The sequence below is a fragment of the Poecilia mexicana genome, unplaced genomic scaffold, assembly GCF_051168715.1.
Source record: "Poecilia mexicana isolate PSO_F unplaced genomic scaffold, ASM5116871v1 scaffold_7, whole genome shotgun sequence".
In the NCBI taxonomy this organism is placed as follows: domain Eukaryota; kingdom Metazoa; phylum Chordata; class Actinopteri; order Cyprinodontiformes; family Poeciliidae; genus Poecilia; species Poecilia mexicana.
The window spans coordinates 14151479-14170496 of NW_028263376.1; the positions used below are offsets into that span (position 1 = coordinate 14151479).

General features: G+C 34.2%; 2 protein-coding genes across 3 annotated transcripts; both read left to right on the top strand.

Moving 5' to 3' along the window:
* The first annotated feature begins 2306 nt into the window (after positions 1 to 2306).
* LOC106932967 (natural cytotoxicity triggering receptor 2-like) lies at positions 2307 to 6740 on the top strand. Of its 2 annotated transcripts, none has more exons than XM_015011951.2 (5): positions 2307 to 2406; positions 3297 to 3626; positions 4152 to 4274; positions 5943 to 6044; positions 6416 to 6740. In XM_015011951.2, the coding sequence occupies exons 1-5, from the start codon at positions 2367 to 2369 to the stop codon at positions 6490 to 6492; spliced, it is 672 nt and encodes a 223-aa protein (XP_014867437.2). In that variant the 5' UTR covers positions 2307 to 2366; the 3' UTR covers positions 6493 to 6740. The 2 variants fall into 2 exon arrangements, with proteins under 2 accessions (XP_014867437.2, XP_087863244.1); XM_088007118.1 differs by having other exon boundaries at positions 4152 to 4208.
* Positions 6741 to 7604: 864 nt separating this feature from the next.
* Positions 7605 to 19017, top strand: LOC106932966 (uncharacterized; the record flags this gene model as incomplete). Its single annotated transcript, XM_088007518.1, has 13 exons — positions 7605 to 7695; positions 8676 to 9002; positions 9099 to 9269; positions 10201 to 10302; positions 10652 to 10689; positions 10772 to 10918; positions 11396 to 11471; positions 13632 to 13961; positions 14207 to 14281; positions 15488 to 15589; positions 18422 to 18523; positions 18596 to 18633; positions 18728 to 19017. Coding segments are annotated over 13 exons (1680 nt in total), but the record flags the coding sequence as incomplete, so codon positions are not given.
* Between the last annotated feature and the right edge of the window lies 1 nt (position 19018).

The window sequence follows — 19018 nt, forward strand, 5'->3', positions numbered from 1 at the left end:
TCAATTGATTTTTATTTATGACCAAAAGTTCTGCAAAAAAGTTGATTTTTCATATTAAATTGTTGCTTTATGCCCTATTTTTTGTGACATTTTATTAGATTAAATCATCACTGTCCTACAAATGGAAACATTTAATAGCACCTAATTTTCTTTAAAACATCATGAGTAAATTAAGATTAAGATTATATTTATGTGTTTGCATCTTTTCACAAAATATGTCATTAAAAGGCAAAAATATAAAATTCAATTTCATCAGATGTACAGCTTTCTAAAAAGTCTGGTAGCATTGCTTAATTTGATTTTTTTATTTCCTTCCTCTTTATGAGCTTTCCTGCCAGAAAGATGAACTAAATTGTCCTTTATTTGAAAATTTAAAATATTTTTTTATAAATATATTTGCAGGGGGAGAGGTGTTGTAAACTTTGCAAACTTCTTTAATTGTTATCCATGCACTAAATGCACTAATCTGTTATTAGTGCATTTATAATAAAAAAATTAATTCAAAAATACTTTATTCATCCCAAAGTGAAATTAAATGTTGCTGTAACTCATATTAATATTAATAAAGGTTCTTCTGGGCAGCTAATTAACTTCCTGTTTAGTTTTGGGTCTTATTGTTTTGTTTTTCTAGTTTCCTGCTTGAAACAGTTTGAATCCAATTTTAAAGGCTAAAATTCAGGTTTCAAATGAGTTTTGTCTTATTTATGGTTGTGTTGAATTGATTCTCTATAGAATATTATTTAACACTCAACTGATTTCCAAACATCTGCAGAGAAAAAAAAATGTTTGCGTGCAGATTGGAGTAAAAGCTGGAGAAGAGTGACCTCTGGTGGTCAGAGGAAGAACCGCGCCCTTTTCCTGGATTATCAGTGAAGGAGGAAGAGTCAGCAGATCGAGCCCAAAGGTCAGCTAAATGGGACTAAAACTAGTAAGAAGTGAAAAGACCATGCAATAATTTGAAAACAAAGAGTAAAAATATAAATTTTTAATAGACATGGAGCCACTGAAGCCATCACTGGGTAATGTGCTCATTTTGCTAAAGATGATAAATAGAAGACATGCTCAGGAAAATACAAGGAGTTGCAATAATTCAAGCTACAGGTAGCAAACAGATGAATGATTTGCTCAGAAACATTAGCTGGAAGGTGTGGCTTAGCATTAGCTGATTGTCTCAAATAATAATAATAATAAAAAAACCCAGATTGAACCACTTCATTCACATATTCATACAGTTTAGCAGACTGTAAAATCTGACAAAAAAACTCTGTTAATTCATGCAGGAATAAATGATACAAAACGAGGTAACAAACTATTTTTCATAAGAAAAAAAGAGCAATATATACCAAACACACATTACAGCTTGCTTAACAACAATCCAAAAAATATTCCTGATGAATAAAAATTTAATTTCTTTAATTTATGAAACCTTTAGAATTATTTAGTCTGTGTTTTATATTTATTTTTCATCTGTCTATGAAGATTTCTATGTGGGATAGATTTGTAAATACTATAAAGCAACACAAGTTTGATTATTAAAATGTACCATTTGAATTATTAATTTTTGCATGATCACTTACGTGAACTGCAAAATGGTCTCCTTTATTTTACATTAAAAAATGGTTAAGTTGATTACATTTAAGTATCAGCTTCCCAATTAAGGAAGCAAATTTGGTTAATTTAATCCAAAAATCATTCATTCACATTTTTCTTTGCAATTTGTTTTCTCTGTCATAAAGAAGTAGTTCTTCATTAAGTTTAATCCATCCATCCATCCATCCATCCATCCATCCATCCATCCATCCATCCATCCATCCATCCATCCATCCATCCATCCATCCATCCATCCATCCATCCATCCATCCATCCATCCATCCATCCATCCATCCATCCATCCATCCATCCATCCATCCATCCATCCATCCATCCCTTAGTGGGGTCGGTGGGGTTGCTGGTGCCTCTCCAGCTAACGTTCCAGGCGAGAGGTGGGGTCACCCTGGACAGGTCGCCAGTCTGTCGCAGAGCAATTAAGTTTAATCAAAGCTCAAAATGCCATGAATATACAGGATGTATGTCATCAAAGGCAAAAAGGAATAGTTTAGGGTTTTGGAGTACGGTTGAAAGAATTTTATGAAATGTATTAGGAGAAATGTAAAAAAACCATATGAAAAATCTTTTTTTCTTCTGTAGAAACAAAAACATGGCGTCTCCTTAATTTATTTGGTTTGCAGAGAAAATATAATGTTTGAGTTTTACTCAGTAAAACACTGACCTCTGGTGTTCAGAGGTGGAACTGCATCCTGCAGAGAAGTTCCTGGTTTATCAGTGAAGCAGGAAAAGAAGCAGTTAGAAACCATCAGCAGCTCAGGATGAAGGTCTGTCTCACTCTGATCTGCCTCTTCTTCCTCAGTGAGTACATTGTTGCTGTTTTTAAAAAGACTTTGTAGAACTCGTAGTCTTTTTAAAACATTAAATTGACAGGAAATAGGATGAAGAAATAGGGGTAAGACATTTAGCAAATGACAACAAACCAGGAATTGAACCAAGGCCAGCCAAGTCCAGGACTATGCAGAGTCTATTATTTCTATCAAGTTCTCTGCTTCCAGTCCTTCATCCTGCCCTTCTCACTATATAAAAGATTTGTTCTACTTTGTTGGAAAATTTGGAGCCAACTGTTTCAGTTTTATCTATTGCATCCCTTTTAATTTCTTTGGTAAACCAATTTCAAATAGAACTCTGACTTGTCCTCCATTTCTATGTGTTACTTTTTGTTCATTTTGTGGTGAAATTTGCTGATGTTGTAAACTTCTGGATGTTAAATCTGTTTGTTTTCACACAATAACTGAAAACTTGATAGGAGGCAGTTGTATGTAGAAGTAAAATAAAATAAAACTCATGTTTTTAACTTTCACATGCTCAGTCGGTTGCTTTCCAGAAATGTAGGTTTTCTAAAACTCAGAGAATGAAATAAACAGAGGAAACAGTTGTGAAACTGAAGAGGAACATCAAGTTCCTCTCAAACACTCAAATAATGTTTGAAGGATAACCTAGAAAGATGCGTCAGTGCTTTTCTTCAAAACTTTACTTTGCAAACTTCCTCAATTGATATTTTCAGCTGTTATGAGGAAACCATAGTGTTGTTGATTCTGTTTAACAGTGAAATTAGCTGAATTAGTTTGAGACACTTCCTTAAGTTGACACGTATTCTAATACATCCAGAAAACATAGTTAAATTCATAACTATGTTTCCTGTGATTCCCCTTTACAGTGACAGTAACTACGGTTTATTTCCTCAGCAGCTCTGCAGGATGGAGAAACTATGGAAACCTTCAACAGAAATGAAGGAGAAAACATCACAGTTAGATGTGAATTTGGTTACACAGGAACCAAAAGGTTCTTCTGCAAGGGAACCTGTGAAGGAAGAAACATTCTCATTGAAACAACTGAAGATACAGATCAGAGAGGCAGATTCAGTATCACATATGAAGAACGAGATATTTTTTCTACTGATTTTCTGCATGTGAGCATCACTGATCTGAAACCGTCAGACTCAGGATGGTACCAGTGTCGCTCAGATGAAACCTGGACTGGAACTCTATATTATGATTTTTATCTTGTTGTGACAGAAGGTGAGTTTTCTGGTTTAAATATGTATTTCAGATTTTAAACAATTCAGCTCTAAAATGCTAATATGTTCAAACTGTAAGTCATAAAGAAACAAATAAAAAATAGATTTATCCTTGATTCTGTTTCATTCTGACATCCTGAGAACCAAAATGGAATCTGCAGTGTAAAAACATAAAATCATTTCCAAGTATTTTTGTCTAGTGCAAAACTTGAAATAAGACAAAACTAATTTTAAAGTAACTTTTCAGCAAGATGTGTTGCTTTAAATCAATAATTCGTGTACTCGTTCTACTTTTCATTGGGAAACATTTTTCCATGTTTCCCAATGGATCTAGTAATTTTCCACCGATAAGGAATTATTGACCTAAAACAACAATTTCTATTTCTGAAATGTTATTTGTAAGTTAGTCTTGTCTTACTTTAAGTGTACTAAGATATTTGCACTAGAAACTAGACAAAAATAATTCGTACGATATTGTGTTTTTACAGTGTGAGACCTTTAATAAGATCAACTTTTCCCCCATCAGCTTCTACCACAAGCGCAGCAATTACATCTTCAAGAAGAACAACAGCAGCAACTCAGAGTAAGAGTTTCTCTCCTTCTCCATCTGAAACCATCAAACTATCTGAGAAACCAGCTGCAGCTTCAGGTTCATCATCTGTTCATGTTTATTGAGATCATTTGGGCCTGTTAAAGTTCATCAGTGACATTCAGAGCATTTAAAGGAAAAACATATTAGTAATAAATTTTGAAAGTCTCAAAATTGAAAAACAAAGTACAAAAACAAATATAGATAAACTAATTTCTGATTCATTTAAAAGGTTTTGTCAGGGGTTCTTGGATTTGTGGTTTACTGACTCACTGGATTAAAACCCACAAACCAGCAAAAGATCAAGACCTTAAAGCTGCAGTATGTAAATACTAAAAAAATGTGTTTTTCCATACTTTTTAAAACTGTCAGTGTGTTGAGACAGTGTAATATAAGACAGATAATTTATGGAAACATAGATCTCTTCCACCTCCTCCCTGAGCTACTATTGCTGTCTGAAGAAATGAAAACCAATCAGAGCCAGGAGGCGGGTCTTAGCGCTGACAATCAATGCTAATGGCAGATAGCCAATTTACTGATACATGAAAGTCATCTTTCTATTGTCATCATTGGTGGCTATGCTAACTAGCTTTAGCATTTTTGGAAAAAAAAAAATCTGATTTAGTTGGAGCAGAGCGTCTTGTTTGCATAACATCCAGGACAGGGTTGTGATAGTTTTGGGTTTTTTATTATACTTTAGTTTTATTTTTGTGACTTTTTTTCTAAGTCAGTTAGTTTTAAGTAGTTTTTAGAGTGTGTTTGCTAGTTTTTATTTGATTAAATATTGCTTAGTTCTACAGTTTAGTTTTTTTTAGTTATAGTAATAGTTTTAAGTTTTTGAATTCTGGACCTAAAAATTAACTAAAGTATTGTATTGTGATTATTCATACATCAATTGGGTAATGAATACTCAACAGAAGATACCATTTTATAATATATATATATATATATATATATATATATATATATATATATATATATATATATATATATATATATATATATATATATATATATATGAATACATTTCTCCCAAGTTTTGTGACTCATGTAAGCGCCAACAGGATGAGTATGGAGTGACGTAACTTACTGACAGCTGTCGTAAACCTCCAGTGAGACAAAGAAAATCTCTTTCACGTCAGCAGATTCATAAACATGTAAACAAAGGATATTATATCTATAATTTCAGTATTTTGTAGTTATATAAATACATGGTTTAGTTCCAGTTAGTTATGGTTTTCCCTCATTAGTTACTATTTTTATTTATGCCAGTGAAAATATTTTGGGTTTTTGTTATTTTGTTAGTTTTAGTTTATCTGTAATAATCTCGATCCAGGAGAATTTGATATGAGAGTTCAGATACTGACGACTGTTTTGGGTCAAACTGATTCACTACTGTGTCTCAGTGCCGACTCTCAAACAGCCAAATTTTAAAAAGAATGAAACTTCTTTTGCATTTCCTGAGCAAAACCACAACAACATTCTTACTTCACCAACCTCATCACTGTTGTAGGTTTCATCCTTGGTTCTTTACGCTGCAAAGTTTAGACATTAAATATGTTATACTAACATAGAGGCAGAGAAATGTGTAGAAATGTGTAGAAATGCTGACATTTAAATGTTACTTGCAAAGATAAATGTCATCATGAGCTGTTGGATCAAATGCACCACATTTACCACTTTGTCCTGATCAAACCAAGCAGTTCTCTTTTTTTAACTCCCCTGCAGATCTGCAGCTTTATGTGGTTTTGTCTTTGGTTGTCAAGATCATCTTGTTATCAACGCCTTTGGTTATTTTCTGCATGAAGAGGAGGGCCATGAACAGCAAAGGTGAGAAAACACAGAAACACTTGTCCTTCCTTTATGTAAACCTACATCTATGCTAAGGTCCTATTAGCCCTGAAGGCTTCTTCCTCATTTTCTTCTTCTTCAGAGTTTTATTAATCCAGAACAAGAGTCTGTCTGAAGCTTCATTGAACATATTGGAAGAATCAGCAGAGCAGTCAGATCTCTAAACAGGAAGGAGTAGAAATAAAGGTTCAGCAACAAATTTACAGAAATAGGAAAGTTATTTATAAACATTAAACTATGTTCCTCTTTCAGCTGCATCATTTCTAGAGAACAAAATGTTTCCAACATGCTCTGATCATCAGTCAGCTGTGATTTTCTAGGACTTAATCTCTGATCTAAATGTTTTTCAGGCTCTGCTGTGGAAACAGAGAATGATGGCATCAACCAGGAGTGTATGAATATTTATGAAACATCAGAGTTTCTTTAGTGTTTTAAAAATCACCTCAGTGAAACAACTCAGAGAGAGAAGAAACCAGAGAGTTTACATTTGTCATTTTAAGACATCCCATCCCTAATTTAAGATAATTTATAATAATATTAGAGCTGCTTACCAAGTACAGACATGGTGAACTTTCAGGTTGTTTTATACTTTTATCTTTAAATATGTTTGTGTGAAGTGATTTTCTGTCTTTTGTAAATGTGAAAATTTGACACCAATAAATCCTACGTACCATCTGAAGTTTCTCAGTTATTTTAATCTAATCAGGGGTCATAATCTATCATATCTGATCAGACTCAATTGGTTCAGTTATTAGAAATATGATCAATATTAAGTGCAATAAAATATATTCTAGCAATGTGGCTAGCAGCAAACAAGAAGGTCCTGAGTTTGAATTCAAATGTCAAAGAAGAACTTAAAAAAATTACAATTTCAGTGAAATGTATTCAAGCCTCAACATTATGGAGTATCGAAAGCAGCTAAGTAACTTTCAACATCAAAAATCCTTTGAAATTTACAATTTATGGAGCTCTCCCTGTGTGTTGCTACCAGAATATCAGGTAAATGTGACGCTTTAAACAAAAAAGAAACAACAAAAGAAACAGAAAATATCAACATTAAAGGCGGGTTCACACCTTCTATAAGACAGACAATAAAAGTGGCAAAGCAGTATTTAAGTATTTTTTACCACTGGTGTGAAATGATTTTTCTGGCGATATTTTAGTTGCACTTTTAAACAACAATAAAACAGTATATGTCCATAAGTATATGACTGCATAAAAATGACAACAAGTTAAGTTTGTGCTGAAACACTTTATTTGCTTAGAAGGAAATAACAGAAATAGTTTAGGTCTAAAGAGTGGCTGGAGGAACAAACTGCTGAAGGTGTGAAGTGATTTAAATGCCTTAAAATAACGTCAGTAACTTTTGCTTCAAATACAAACAGTGTGATCCTATTTTCTCATGTTTGTAGAAGTTACTGTACACAAGAAAGTTGAATGATGGAGCATAATTTGAATTTAAGCGGGTTGAAAGTTATATATTTGAGAGTGACCTCTGGTGTTCAGCGAAGGAACTGCATCCTGCAGAGAAGTTCCTGATTTATCAGTGAAGGAGGAAGAGAAGCAGTTAGAAACCATCAGCAGCTCAGGATGAAGGTCTGTCTCTCTCTGATCTGCCTCCTCTTCCTCAGTGAGTACATCATTATTTTATTTCTATCAGTTTCTCTGCTTTATCCTTCCAGTTTATCAGTTTTTCTACCTTTTGCATGAAGTGGACTTTGTTTCAAATGGCCCTAAATGTGACCAGTGTCTCTTCCTGTTGGTTTCTGTCGTAAGACACGCTGACGCTCACTTTAAAACATGAATAAATTCAGCTGCTAGCTTATTTTAAACCTTTTAAAATCATGAACATAAATATGTTTGCAAGCTAATCAAGGACCTCCATCATAGTAACTTTAGTTTTAGCTCCTTTTACCAGTTAAAATAATATGCATCACATTTTTTGGGTTTGTTCTTATCCTTTTTTGTCCACCACGTAACTTAAAAGTAACAAAAACATCTGTTGCCAATATTTACATTTGCATTTTTTGGTTAACAGAAACAGTTTATTGCTTTGGAGAAGTTATGGTCTTTGCTTCTTGAGACAAAGACCAGAGCTGCAGTGAACCACAGACAGCAGCAACATGCAAACCGTAGTTACAGAAAATAAGATATAATCTGGTGAAGAGCTCAGCATTTAACAAAGTAGAGAAGTATGCAAGTTTTATTAGTTAGATACAAACTTTCTCATTTGAACCAAAAGGCTGTTGATCCAAACAAATTCAACTAAATTGCTCTTACTTAAAGTAAGAGCAATAATAACTTAGAGGAATAAGAAACATGTAAAGCGACAGTGGAAACCTCATTTCACAAGTAAAGATGCAGTCAGCAGAGGAAGGCCGTGCAGGAAGCTAAGAAAAAACATTCGCACTTAAAAACCTTAAGTTATTATTCTTAGTTTAAATTCATAGCATGGAGTTAACCTGTTGAAACAAGGAGAGAGTGAATTTGTTTTTATTAAGCTAACATTTTCTAAAATGTTGCCACCCATTGAATAAACACCTCATGTCCTCAGTTAAATTTTTAGATTATTTTATTCTGCCTGGTCTTACAGTAACTTTATCTTTACAGAGCTGCAGGATGGAAACGCTGTGAGGAGGGAAACTGGAGTAGAAGGAGGAAACATCACAGTTACTTGTCCATTTCTCCTCTCTGGAAGCAGGAAGTTTGTTTGTAAAAATGACTGTGAAGGAGAAAATATTCTGATTGAAACAACCAACAACACAGCTGAGAGAGGAAGATACAGTGTTAAATATGAAAAAAATGGGAGTCTTTCACGTGATTTTCTTTATTTTACCATCAAAGACCTGAAAAAGTCGGACTCAGGACGGTACTGGTGTCGCTTGGATAGAACCTTTACAACCGGATATGAAGATTTTGAGCTGGTTGTGAATGAAGGTGAGTTTTCTACATAAAGTCCAGAAAACTTTTCTTAATGTCTCTGAACAGAAGATTCTGCTCTCTGACTGATTCTTCTGCTAAAATTTCCCTCAGGAACCCCTGGTTCTGTTTCAGTGTTTACAGCTTCAACAACTACAGAACCAAAGTGGACTCTGCAAACTTTTACAACATCAACAGTTCTCCCAACATCCTTCAGAACAGCATCAGTCCAGAGTTCCTCTCCTCCATCTTCCTCTAAAACCATCCAGTCTCCTGCAGCTCCAGGTAAACTGTCTTGTTCAGGTTATGAGGTTTCACTTTGCTCCTCAGAGAGTATCAGAGACTTAATCAAAATCAGTTAATGAAAAGCTGCTTAAAAAGTTAGAAAGTCTTTAACATAAAATAACTTCACCTAAGACATTTTAAAGGATTTTGATCTAAAAGGTTAAATCAGGAAATTATAGTTTTCTGGGGTTTGTGCAAATAATCAACAGGATTTAAATAAATGTGGCCTTTTATCTTTCCTGCCATCACTACCTGTAACTCTATGATGAACAACATTACAACAACATTTAATTTCCTTTAAGGATCAATAAAGTATTTTTGAATTGAATTCAATTCCATGAATAGCTTATAATAAACCTATGAGTTATACAAAATATATTCATTACATTTACATCTTATTTTTTCCAAATCAATGTTTACTCTCGTACAACCGTACATCTTTGAAAAGCAGAAGTAGAGCCTCCTGCACAACCAACAAGAATGCAGCGGGATTTTTCTGAATGATTAGTCAACAACAAAACAATTTTCAAGCAGCTATTTGTGAAACTAGCTGACCAAAGTGCTAGAACTCTTCTTGGGTTGCTAGGTAACAGGACGTTGTTGCTAGGTAACGGTGCAGTGCCTGCTGATTTGTGACGTTACTTTCCAGAGGTTTCTGAAACGGCTAATTTTTCAGGCCCCAAAAAACATAAACTTATTTCCAAAAAACGGGCTGGGTGGTTTTGTTAAGCGCTAGATTCGTTTTTAGAAGCAGTAGAAACCCAAACTGAAGGACAAAAACATGCAAAATGTGAATTTTGACTAATATTTTCTGTTTGCCTGATATGTTTTAGATAACCAGGAAGCAGGAAACTGGATGAAATATGACAGGATAAAATATGAACATCAACCAGTTTTTCAGAGTGAAACTCAGCTGTCAATGTCCCTGCAGGTCTGTTACTTCCTGTGGTTCTGGTTCTGGCAATCCTGATCATAACGTTAGCTGTGGCTCTGCTGATTTTCTTTCAGAAGAAGAACTTTGGGCAAAAAAAAGGTGAGTTACTAAAAAAAAAAACGATTCTGCCCTGACACCATTAAAGCAACCAGACACAATGTTTATTTTCTTAAGTTGGGACTGAACACATGAGATAAAGAAAAGATTTTCAGAATTATTCCCAACTTCTGATACATCAGGCCACTTCTAATATGACTGATGCGTTAAATATGAACTTGTTGACTCAAAAGCTGTTTTCATTGCACATTGCAACCAAAAGTATTTGGTTGTAATGTGAAGAAGATTGAAATAATTTGAGGGTTATGAACACTTTTGCAAGGTACTATGAAAATACAGATGGGACATTTTAACCGAAACAAAGGAAATATTAATATTTTGTGTCTTTCAGGCCCTTTAGTGAAAACAGAATATTCTGACCCCACAAAGGTGAGTTTGAGTCACTATTAAAACAAGTATAAAGTGTTGGTTCTTGAAGTGGCTGATGCAGGAGAAGCTTCTCCTTCTGCAGGTCAGTACAGTGTATGATGAGATCAGACTGGAGGAGAGAGAAAACGAAACGCCTCCTCAGGAAAAATCTTCAGTTTATTCTCTGGTCAGATCCTGTGAACCAAACGGAGCTGACCTGTACAGCCTCGCCGAATGTCCAAAGAACGACGTAAGTTGGATTCTTGAACAACAGCAATAATATGATCAGTGATACATGTTGTGACTTATATGCAATTAACTATAATTTGCATGATTAGTGACTTATTTACAATTATATGTTAAGCAGAATTATTATTATTCACTGAATTTAACATGATTAGAAAAAGGTGAACATATTTAAGTGCAAAGCATGAATTATTTTGAAGAATACACAACAGGATCTAGTTTTGACTTTTTGTCACCATCTTGCCTTCTGTTGATTTCGGTTGCTAGGTTACGAACAGCCGTTGCCGTTATCAGCTGTCGCCATTTTTGCTAAAAACAAAAAACAAAAAACTGAACAGAAATGTTCAGCAAAAGACGTCTGAGCCTCCGCTATGACCGAAGAAGCTTTCATTTTGTAATAATAATTCATTCCTACTAATAATAATTAAAATAATAATATAACCCTTTAAAAGATAAGTTTTGTTTTCTTGTTTTCCTCCAGGTTGAAGATGACGCTGTGGATTACGCTGAAGTGCATTTTTCTACAAACACCACCACCTCCTCCAACAGCGCCCCCTGTGGCCATGCAGTTAACGTGACCTAATTTGAACCTCTGTCAGCCGTGGGATCTGCCAACCTGAGCGATGATTCATCTGCTCTTTATTCCAACGTGACTTGCTGTGGATAATCAGATAGTTTATATGATTAGCTTTGAGCTAACAGAAGCAAAAACAACAAATCAACAGTAAGCTGGCTACGTATTCTTAGTTTTCATGTCTAGAACTGTTATTTTGATCTACTTTTATGCATCATGAACATTTGTATAAACCATAAAACATTTGTATAAACCATAAAAGTTTTGTGTTATTACAGGTTTTTATGATTTTTAGCTCCTTTTTTACATTTAATAAAAATATTTCTGAAGCTACTAAAGCTCAGTTGCCTCTATGTGTCATGTTATTTATTTGGATTTAGAATTTCTGAAAGTAAAATTATTCAGTACGTGAATAATTTTGACTTCACTAAAGGTAAATATGAGATTAAACAACAGTATTTTGCCAGTGCACAATCTTTATGTGTTTTCCAAACAGTTTTCTGAAGTTCTGCCGTAAAATAAAACGTTCCTGCAGGCTAAAGCAGCAAAATAAACAGATGTTTTGGTTTATATTCTTATTAGCACCAACTGGATGTCTTTACCTGAAACTCACAAATAAAATACTTCATTGTTCAAATTCAAACTGCTCATTGCATTTCAGTCTAAAAGGTACCCGCTTTATTGTCAGTTTAAATATTTTGCAGCGTGAATTTTCCTCAGTGAATTCACCTTCTGATGTAGAATTTTGTTTTTGTTTTTTATAAACAATTAAAGTGAGCAGTGGAAATAGGAGGAGAATGACTGAGTGCTTAAAGGAGGAACTCAGACATTCAGATAAGTTCCTGGTTTTCACTGAAGGAGGAAGACAAACATTTAAAACATCAGCACCTCAGGATGAACTTTGTTTTTACGTTGGTCTGCTTCTTCTTCAGTGAGTACATTATTTTATTTCTTCATGTTTCTTCGCTCTCAGCTCTCACAGTTTATCAGAAAATATTTTACTTTTGATTTTATGATTTTCATCTTGATTGTTTATGTTACAAAAGTCGGCGGCTTGTAGTTCTGCAACTTAAGCCTTTCCTTCTGCTTTCTGTGAAGATGCACAGTAAAAATGTTTTCATTCAGATTTTTCAGTCAGATTATTTCAGCATTTTAAAAGAAGCCCAATTGTCAAAAAGGTGTAGAAATGTAGACATTGTTTCAGAAAACTTACCAACATCTCCCACAGAAAGCAGAGCATGTTGCTTTGGAGAATTTACAGATTTATATAAATCTTAGAAAAGTAAAAAAAAATACAAATAATGAAAACAGCACAAACTCCATTATAAGAGCATTTTTGTTTTTTCTACCTTTTTAACAACTCCAAGACGTTTGATTTATCTTTGAACTCTTTTTATATGTTGTCAACCAGCCTCCCTGTATGCTATGCCTGAAAAGCCTGACAAGACGAGAAAATAAGTAAATAAATGAATAAAAAACATATTGTTTACAAACTATTGCAAATGACTTGAAAAATCTAGTTAAATTATCTTGGTGGAACAACCATGTTTGTGTTGTGCTGACATTTGTTCCCCTGAATTTCCTCACCAAGGTAATTATAGTTAACTAAAACTAACAAAATAACAAAAACTGAAACTGAGAAAAATAAAACAGAAAAAAATGGGGAAAAACTCCAATGACGTCACATCGAAGTCAAACTAAACTATAATAAAACCCAAAACTACTACACCCCTTTTCCTCACCGACCTGTCAGAGTGGCACATAGAGCTTTACTCAGTAAAGACGACTTCAAAGTGCTTCACACTGACAGACACGCTGGTGGTGGTAACCCACAATTGTAGCCAAAATTGCACTGGGGCAGACTGACAGACGTGAGGCTGCCATGCCACCAGTTTCTGTAACATGAAGTGCTTTGGGGTTTCTGGGCTCATAAAGTGTTGTAAAAGTACAGCAATGCTGACATAAATAACAATTAAAACTGAATCAACCTCAGAAAGTACCAAATGCAGCAGAAAACAAATCTAGTGTTTGTTTTTGTTCCAATAAATGCAGATGAAGTTCTAAGCATAATTTCTCTTTAAGATTGTTGCATATAATGATAGTAATCAAGAATTTATCGAGAATCGATTGTGTTTCTCCTCAGCAGCTCTGCAGGACGGAGAAACTATGAGATCCTTCACTGGAAAGGAAGGAGGAAGCATCACAGTTCCATGTGAATTTGGCCTTTCTGGAAACAAGAAGTTTCTCTGTAAGGAAGTTTGTGAAGGAGGAAACATTCTCATTGAAACAACTCAAAGCAGTGATCGGAGAGGCAGGTATTGGATTCAGTATGAAAAGAGAGGCGTTCTGTCATCTGAACTAGTTTATGTGGGAATCAATGAGCTGAAACCATCGGACTCAGGACGCTACCTGTGCCGTTCGGGTCAAAGTATTCTCAGTCAAAGTGACGACTTTCATCTTGTTGTGACAGAAGGTGAGTTTTCTGCTAAAAGTCCTGAAAATGTTCCTTCATTCCTCTAAAGGGAAATTATTCTCAATCAAAAAACATCAAACTGCAAACTGAGTTTGAGCAATTAGCTCAGATTCCCACCAAATCAACTGTAAAAGATCAACATGTTCAAACTGTGCATCATGCAGACACACATAAACATCAGGAAGAAATATTCAGTTAAATCAATTGTTATAATTGTTTAATTGTTTGAACTTTTCTCCCAACAGGCCCCAAAACAACAAGTTCTTCACTGTCTCCATCTGTAGCCAGAAAACTATCTGAAGAATCAGCTGCAGCTTCAGGTAAATCATCTGTTCAGGTGACATTTGGACTGAAGTCCATCTTTGTTTATCTGTAGGGCTGCAACGAAAATTATTCTTTCTATTATTCTAACAATTAATTGATTAATCAGATAAAAAAAATTGGCACATTCTGCAGGTTTTTTATTTAAGGCCTTTTTACAGAACATTTGAAATACAATGAAAGATGCAAAAACTTTAAATAAGAAAACATTTTATTGCCTAAAATTCAATAACAGCATTCCTTTAGATTACGCTTAATCATTTGTAGCAAAGGAAGAAACTGCAGATAAAAAATGTTGTTTACTCGTCTGTTGATGTTTTTGGGTTAATAACTGGCAAAAGGTGATAAATATGAGATTTTTATTGACAGAATTTGAACCAGGTGAAGCTAAAACATTTGAGGATTTCTGGGTAAAACATGTTAACAGACAAAGTAGGTTTTTAATCTTAAATGTAAAATGTTAAAATTTTTGGTATAGTTTAGGTTAAATTACTTCTCTGACTGTTGTCCTATCAACTAAGGGCCATTATTAGAAGATGTATACTCTAGTTGACGACTAATTCATTACTAAATTAGTTGACGATAATTCAAGTAATTGATTAATCCCAATTAATTTGATTAATTGTTTCAGCCCTTTTTATCAGTGAAGCTCTTACCTGCTAAAGGAAAAATGTGCCAACATTACAGACACAAACCTTATAACAATAACTGGATTATCACTTTATCATCTGCATAACTACTAATTTAAAATAACTGTTTTTAAAGTTAAATATTCCTGTAAATTTCAACATGTAGCAGCTTTATTGTGACCTTATTTTTCAATATAACTTTAAAAATGAGCTAATCATTGAAAACTTCAGCATGTTGGATGTTTTATGTGACAGTATCAGCGTGACTGAATTGGTTTTAATCAGTTAATGTTACAAAGTATTTATGGGTAAAAGAGGCGAGTAATGTGTGAACATCGATACGACTTCTTGTTTTATTTCCTCCTTCTCTCACAAGTAGAGGCATTACTATTGCAGGTTTTATGTTGAGCTCTATGTGCAGAAAACTAAACATTTAACAGATTGTAGAAACACAGATTACACTGAAAAACTGAGGATTCAGCTTCTTTTATCTCAGTCAGAAGGATGTGCAGGGATGCAAACATTTCCACTTTATCCTGATCAAACCAGGCTGTTCTCTCTTTAACTCGTCTGCAGGTTTGCAGCTTTATGTGATTCTGTCTCTGATCGCCAAGATCATCTTGTTATCGACACCTTTGGGGATTTTCTGCTGGAAGAGGAGAGCCATGAAAAGCAAAGGTGAGAAAACACTGAAATAGTTGTGTTGTCCTCATTTTACGTATATCTCAAAAATATATATTTATACCAAAGCTAAAAGTTAAAAAAGATCTTCTGGCTGAAAATAATGAAAGATTTTGCCACAGATTGAATACAACAGAAATGGGAAATTATTACATTGTGTTGATGTTTCTGTTGTCTCATTTCTGGAGGATATTGCATCAGATCAAAATCTCCCCAACATGCTCTGAGCATCAACCATTAGTGGTTGGTTCTGTTCAGATCATCTTCATATTAAACAAGTTTTCTAGGAATTTGCTTCTAGTTCTTGGAAAATCTTCTTAGATTTTTTTATATCAGAAGTTTCATCTCTCTGATCTGAATGTTTTTCAGATTCGGCTGTAGAAATAGAGAATGCTGCCGACTCTCAGGTGAGTCTGAATATTTATAAAATGTTTGTTTCATTAGAGTTTCTAAACCTCTTCTTGCTTCTCATCTTCTTCTTCCTCCAGATCAAACCAGAGGGAGGAAATCAGAGAAGAGAACAGACAAAACAAATCATCTGCTGAGGAAATATCTTCAGTTTATTCCTGAACTAAACTCTCTGAAACAATCAGAGCCCAAAGAACATTTAGTTTCATGTTTTCACAAGAAAATAACCAAACATGCAGGAATGTTTCCTTTAAGTCATAGGAGTTTTGCCAAAAAATGTTCTATTGAATGTAGTTGTTTGAAAGATGATTTAATTACTGTGTTGTAAATTGTTTTTAATAATAAACTTATATAAATAGGAAAATATTTTGTGTTAGCATTAAGATATTAGGATAATATTTTGGACTGTATTTAAACAAGCTGCAGGTTGTCAAGTTGTGTCTTTGGTATACATTGCTCTTTTTTGACAAATTTTGATTTGTATTTTTACAATTTCTGTTTAAATTTCCTTTTTTGTATGATTTATTTCAGCGCAACTTTACATGTGTGAACTTGCACGTTTTTTTCATTTAAATTTTGAAATAATAATAAATTTTTAGATGTTGAAAATTTCAGATGTAGTTTAATCTGAGGGGTTAAAGGTCAGTTCAGAAGCTCCAGCAGAACTTGACTTCTGCAATAAAACTTGGAGGATTCTGCCCTCTGGTGTTCAGAGGAGGAACTGCATCCTGCAGAAAAGTTCCTGGTTCATCAGTTCAGTGAAGCAGGAAAAGAAGTAGAGTTAGAAACCATCAGCAGCTCAGGATGAAGGTCTGTCTCTCTCTGATCTGCCTCTTCTTCCTCAGTGAGTACATTATTCTATTTATATCAGTTTTTCTGCTCTCAGTCATTCATCCTTTCATTTCCTTACAGTTTATCAGAAAGTTTTTAACTTGTTGAAATGTTTTAAGCCGAATGTTTGTGTAATTTTATCTGTTGTATTCTGTCATAAAGTATGATGATCAGTTTACAAAAAAAGCTTTATTATAAGGATAATTAATTTATTCTAAGGTAAAATTTCTCATCTATTTGCCTATTAGCCTTTACTCAGAATCCATAAATGCAGTTTTGTTTATATGTCCAAAGTCAGATTATTTCAGCATAAAACTAGATTTAAATTAACAAAATGTTCAGTTTTGTATTGAGCTCAGAGTTTGTTCATTTAAAAAACTTGCAGTTTTCTACAAAACTTAGATCAGTCAAAGAAACACAGGAAGCAACTCTTTGCTTCCTAAATTTAAAGAAGCTAAACATAGAAAATAAAGATAACCACAAAGTGCTGCAACAACAAATTTTCATCATAGGGTATGAGCTGTAATCTACAGACCAGAGCGGAGTTGCACAAAGCAGAACAATAAAATGTTGTATTATCTAAATTATGTTAACTTTTTAGTTTTTCAACCAGCTTTGATTTTCTTCTCAGTTGGAGATTTAACCAGGTGGACCAAAACAAAAACAAAACAAAAAAACAAAACAAAAACAAAAACAAACAATAAAAAAACAGGAGGTTGATGAACTAAATAAACATTTTGGGAATGTATTAGAATTAGTTAGAAATTTTGGAATAAATGCTATTATTTATTTTCACATCTTCAGTAAAATGTATGAAATATATTTTGTCTTCAAGCTGCTGAATCTCACAGCAATACTGAGTGTTTATCTTCTCTGCAGCTCTGCAGGATGGAGACGCTGAGAGACGCTTCAGAGGAAAGGAAAGAGAAAACATCACAGTTGGGTGTAAATTTCTATTCCCTGGAAGAATAAAGTTTTTCTGTAAGGGAATATGTGAAGGAGAAAATATTCTGGTTGAAACATCCGAAGACACAGCTCAGAGTGGCAGATACAACATCGAGTATAAAACATATGACTCCGGATCATATGTTCTGTATGTGAGGATCTCAAAGCTGAAACGGTCAGACGCAGGACGGTACCGATGTGGTCTGGACAATCCTGGTGTTCGATAAGATGATTTTAAGCTCATTGTGACTGGAGGTGAGTTTCTGTCCTGAAAATGTTCCTTCATGTCTCTGACAGTAAACTCTGCTCACTGACAGCTTCTTCTGATCCAAATAACATCAAACTGGTTTTAAATCTGAGTTCAGATGTTTTTAACTGATTAAATCATCCAACGTGTCCAAACTGAGACTCACAGACAAACATCTTCATTGGTATCATGAATATTTAATTTTTCACAGCTTCAAACACTTCAGGATCCATCTGGACCCTGAAGACTTTTCCATCAGCATTAGTGACATCACCTCCTGTAACAACAGCAGCAACAATGAAAGAAGGAATCTGCTTACCTTCGTTTTTCTCAAAAGAGACACATTTTCCACCTTGTCCTGATCAAACCAGGCTGTTCTCTCTTTAACTCCCGTGCAGGTCTGCAGCTTTATGTGATTCTGTCTCTGGTCGCCAAGATCATCTTGTTATCAACACCTTTGGTGATTTTCTGCTGGAAGAGGAGAGCCATGAAAAGCAACGGTGAGAAAACAAACAATGAGTTGTGTCTGTAAATCAGACGTTTCATCTTTCTGATCTGAATGTTTTTTTCAGATTCTGCTGGGGAGACTGAGAACGCTGACGTCTCTCAGGTCAGTTTGAATATCTATAAAACACCTGAGTTTGATTAGAGTTTCTAACCTCCTTTAATAAAATAAATTAATAAAACACTTCTTCTCCCTGCAGATCAACCCAGAGAGAGAAGAAATCCCAGAGGCCAGACAGAACAATTCATCTGCCAATGAAATAATTTCTGTTTATTCCTAAATTAATCTAAAAAAACATCTAGTCTCATATTTTCACAAAAAAATGACTGAATGTCAAAGATACAGGAATGTTTTCTATATATTATAAAGGAGTTTTGCCACTTGGCTAAAAAATGTTTCTTCATTCAATGTTACAGAAGTTGTTTGAAAGATAATTACCGTGTTGTAAATATTTTTTTTTATTATAATAAACTCATATAAATGAGCAAAT

Coding starts and splice junctions, on each gene's coding strand:
- LOC106932967 (XM_015011951.2), top strand. CDS start 2,367: ATGAAGGTCTGTCTCACTCTGATCTGCCTCTTCTTCCTCA. Junction 3,627..4,151: donor TTATCTTGTTGTGACAGAAG/GTGAGTTTTCTG, acceptor TTCCCCCATCAG/CTTCTACCACAAGCGCAGCA. Junction 6,045..6,415: donor GAGGGCCATGAACAGCAAAG/GTGAGAAAACAC, acceptor AATGTTTTTCAG/GCTCTGCTGTGGAAACAGAG.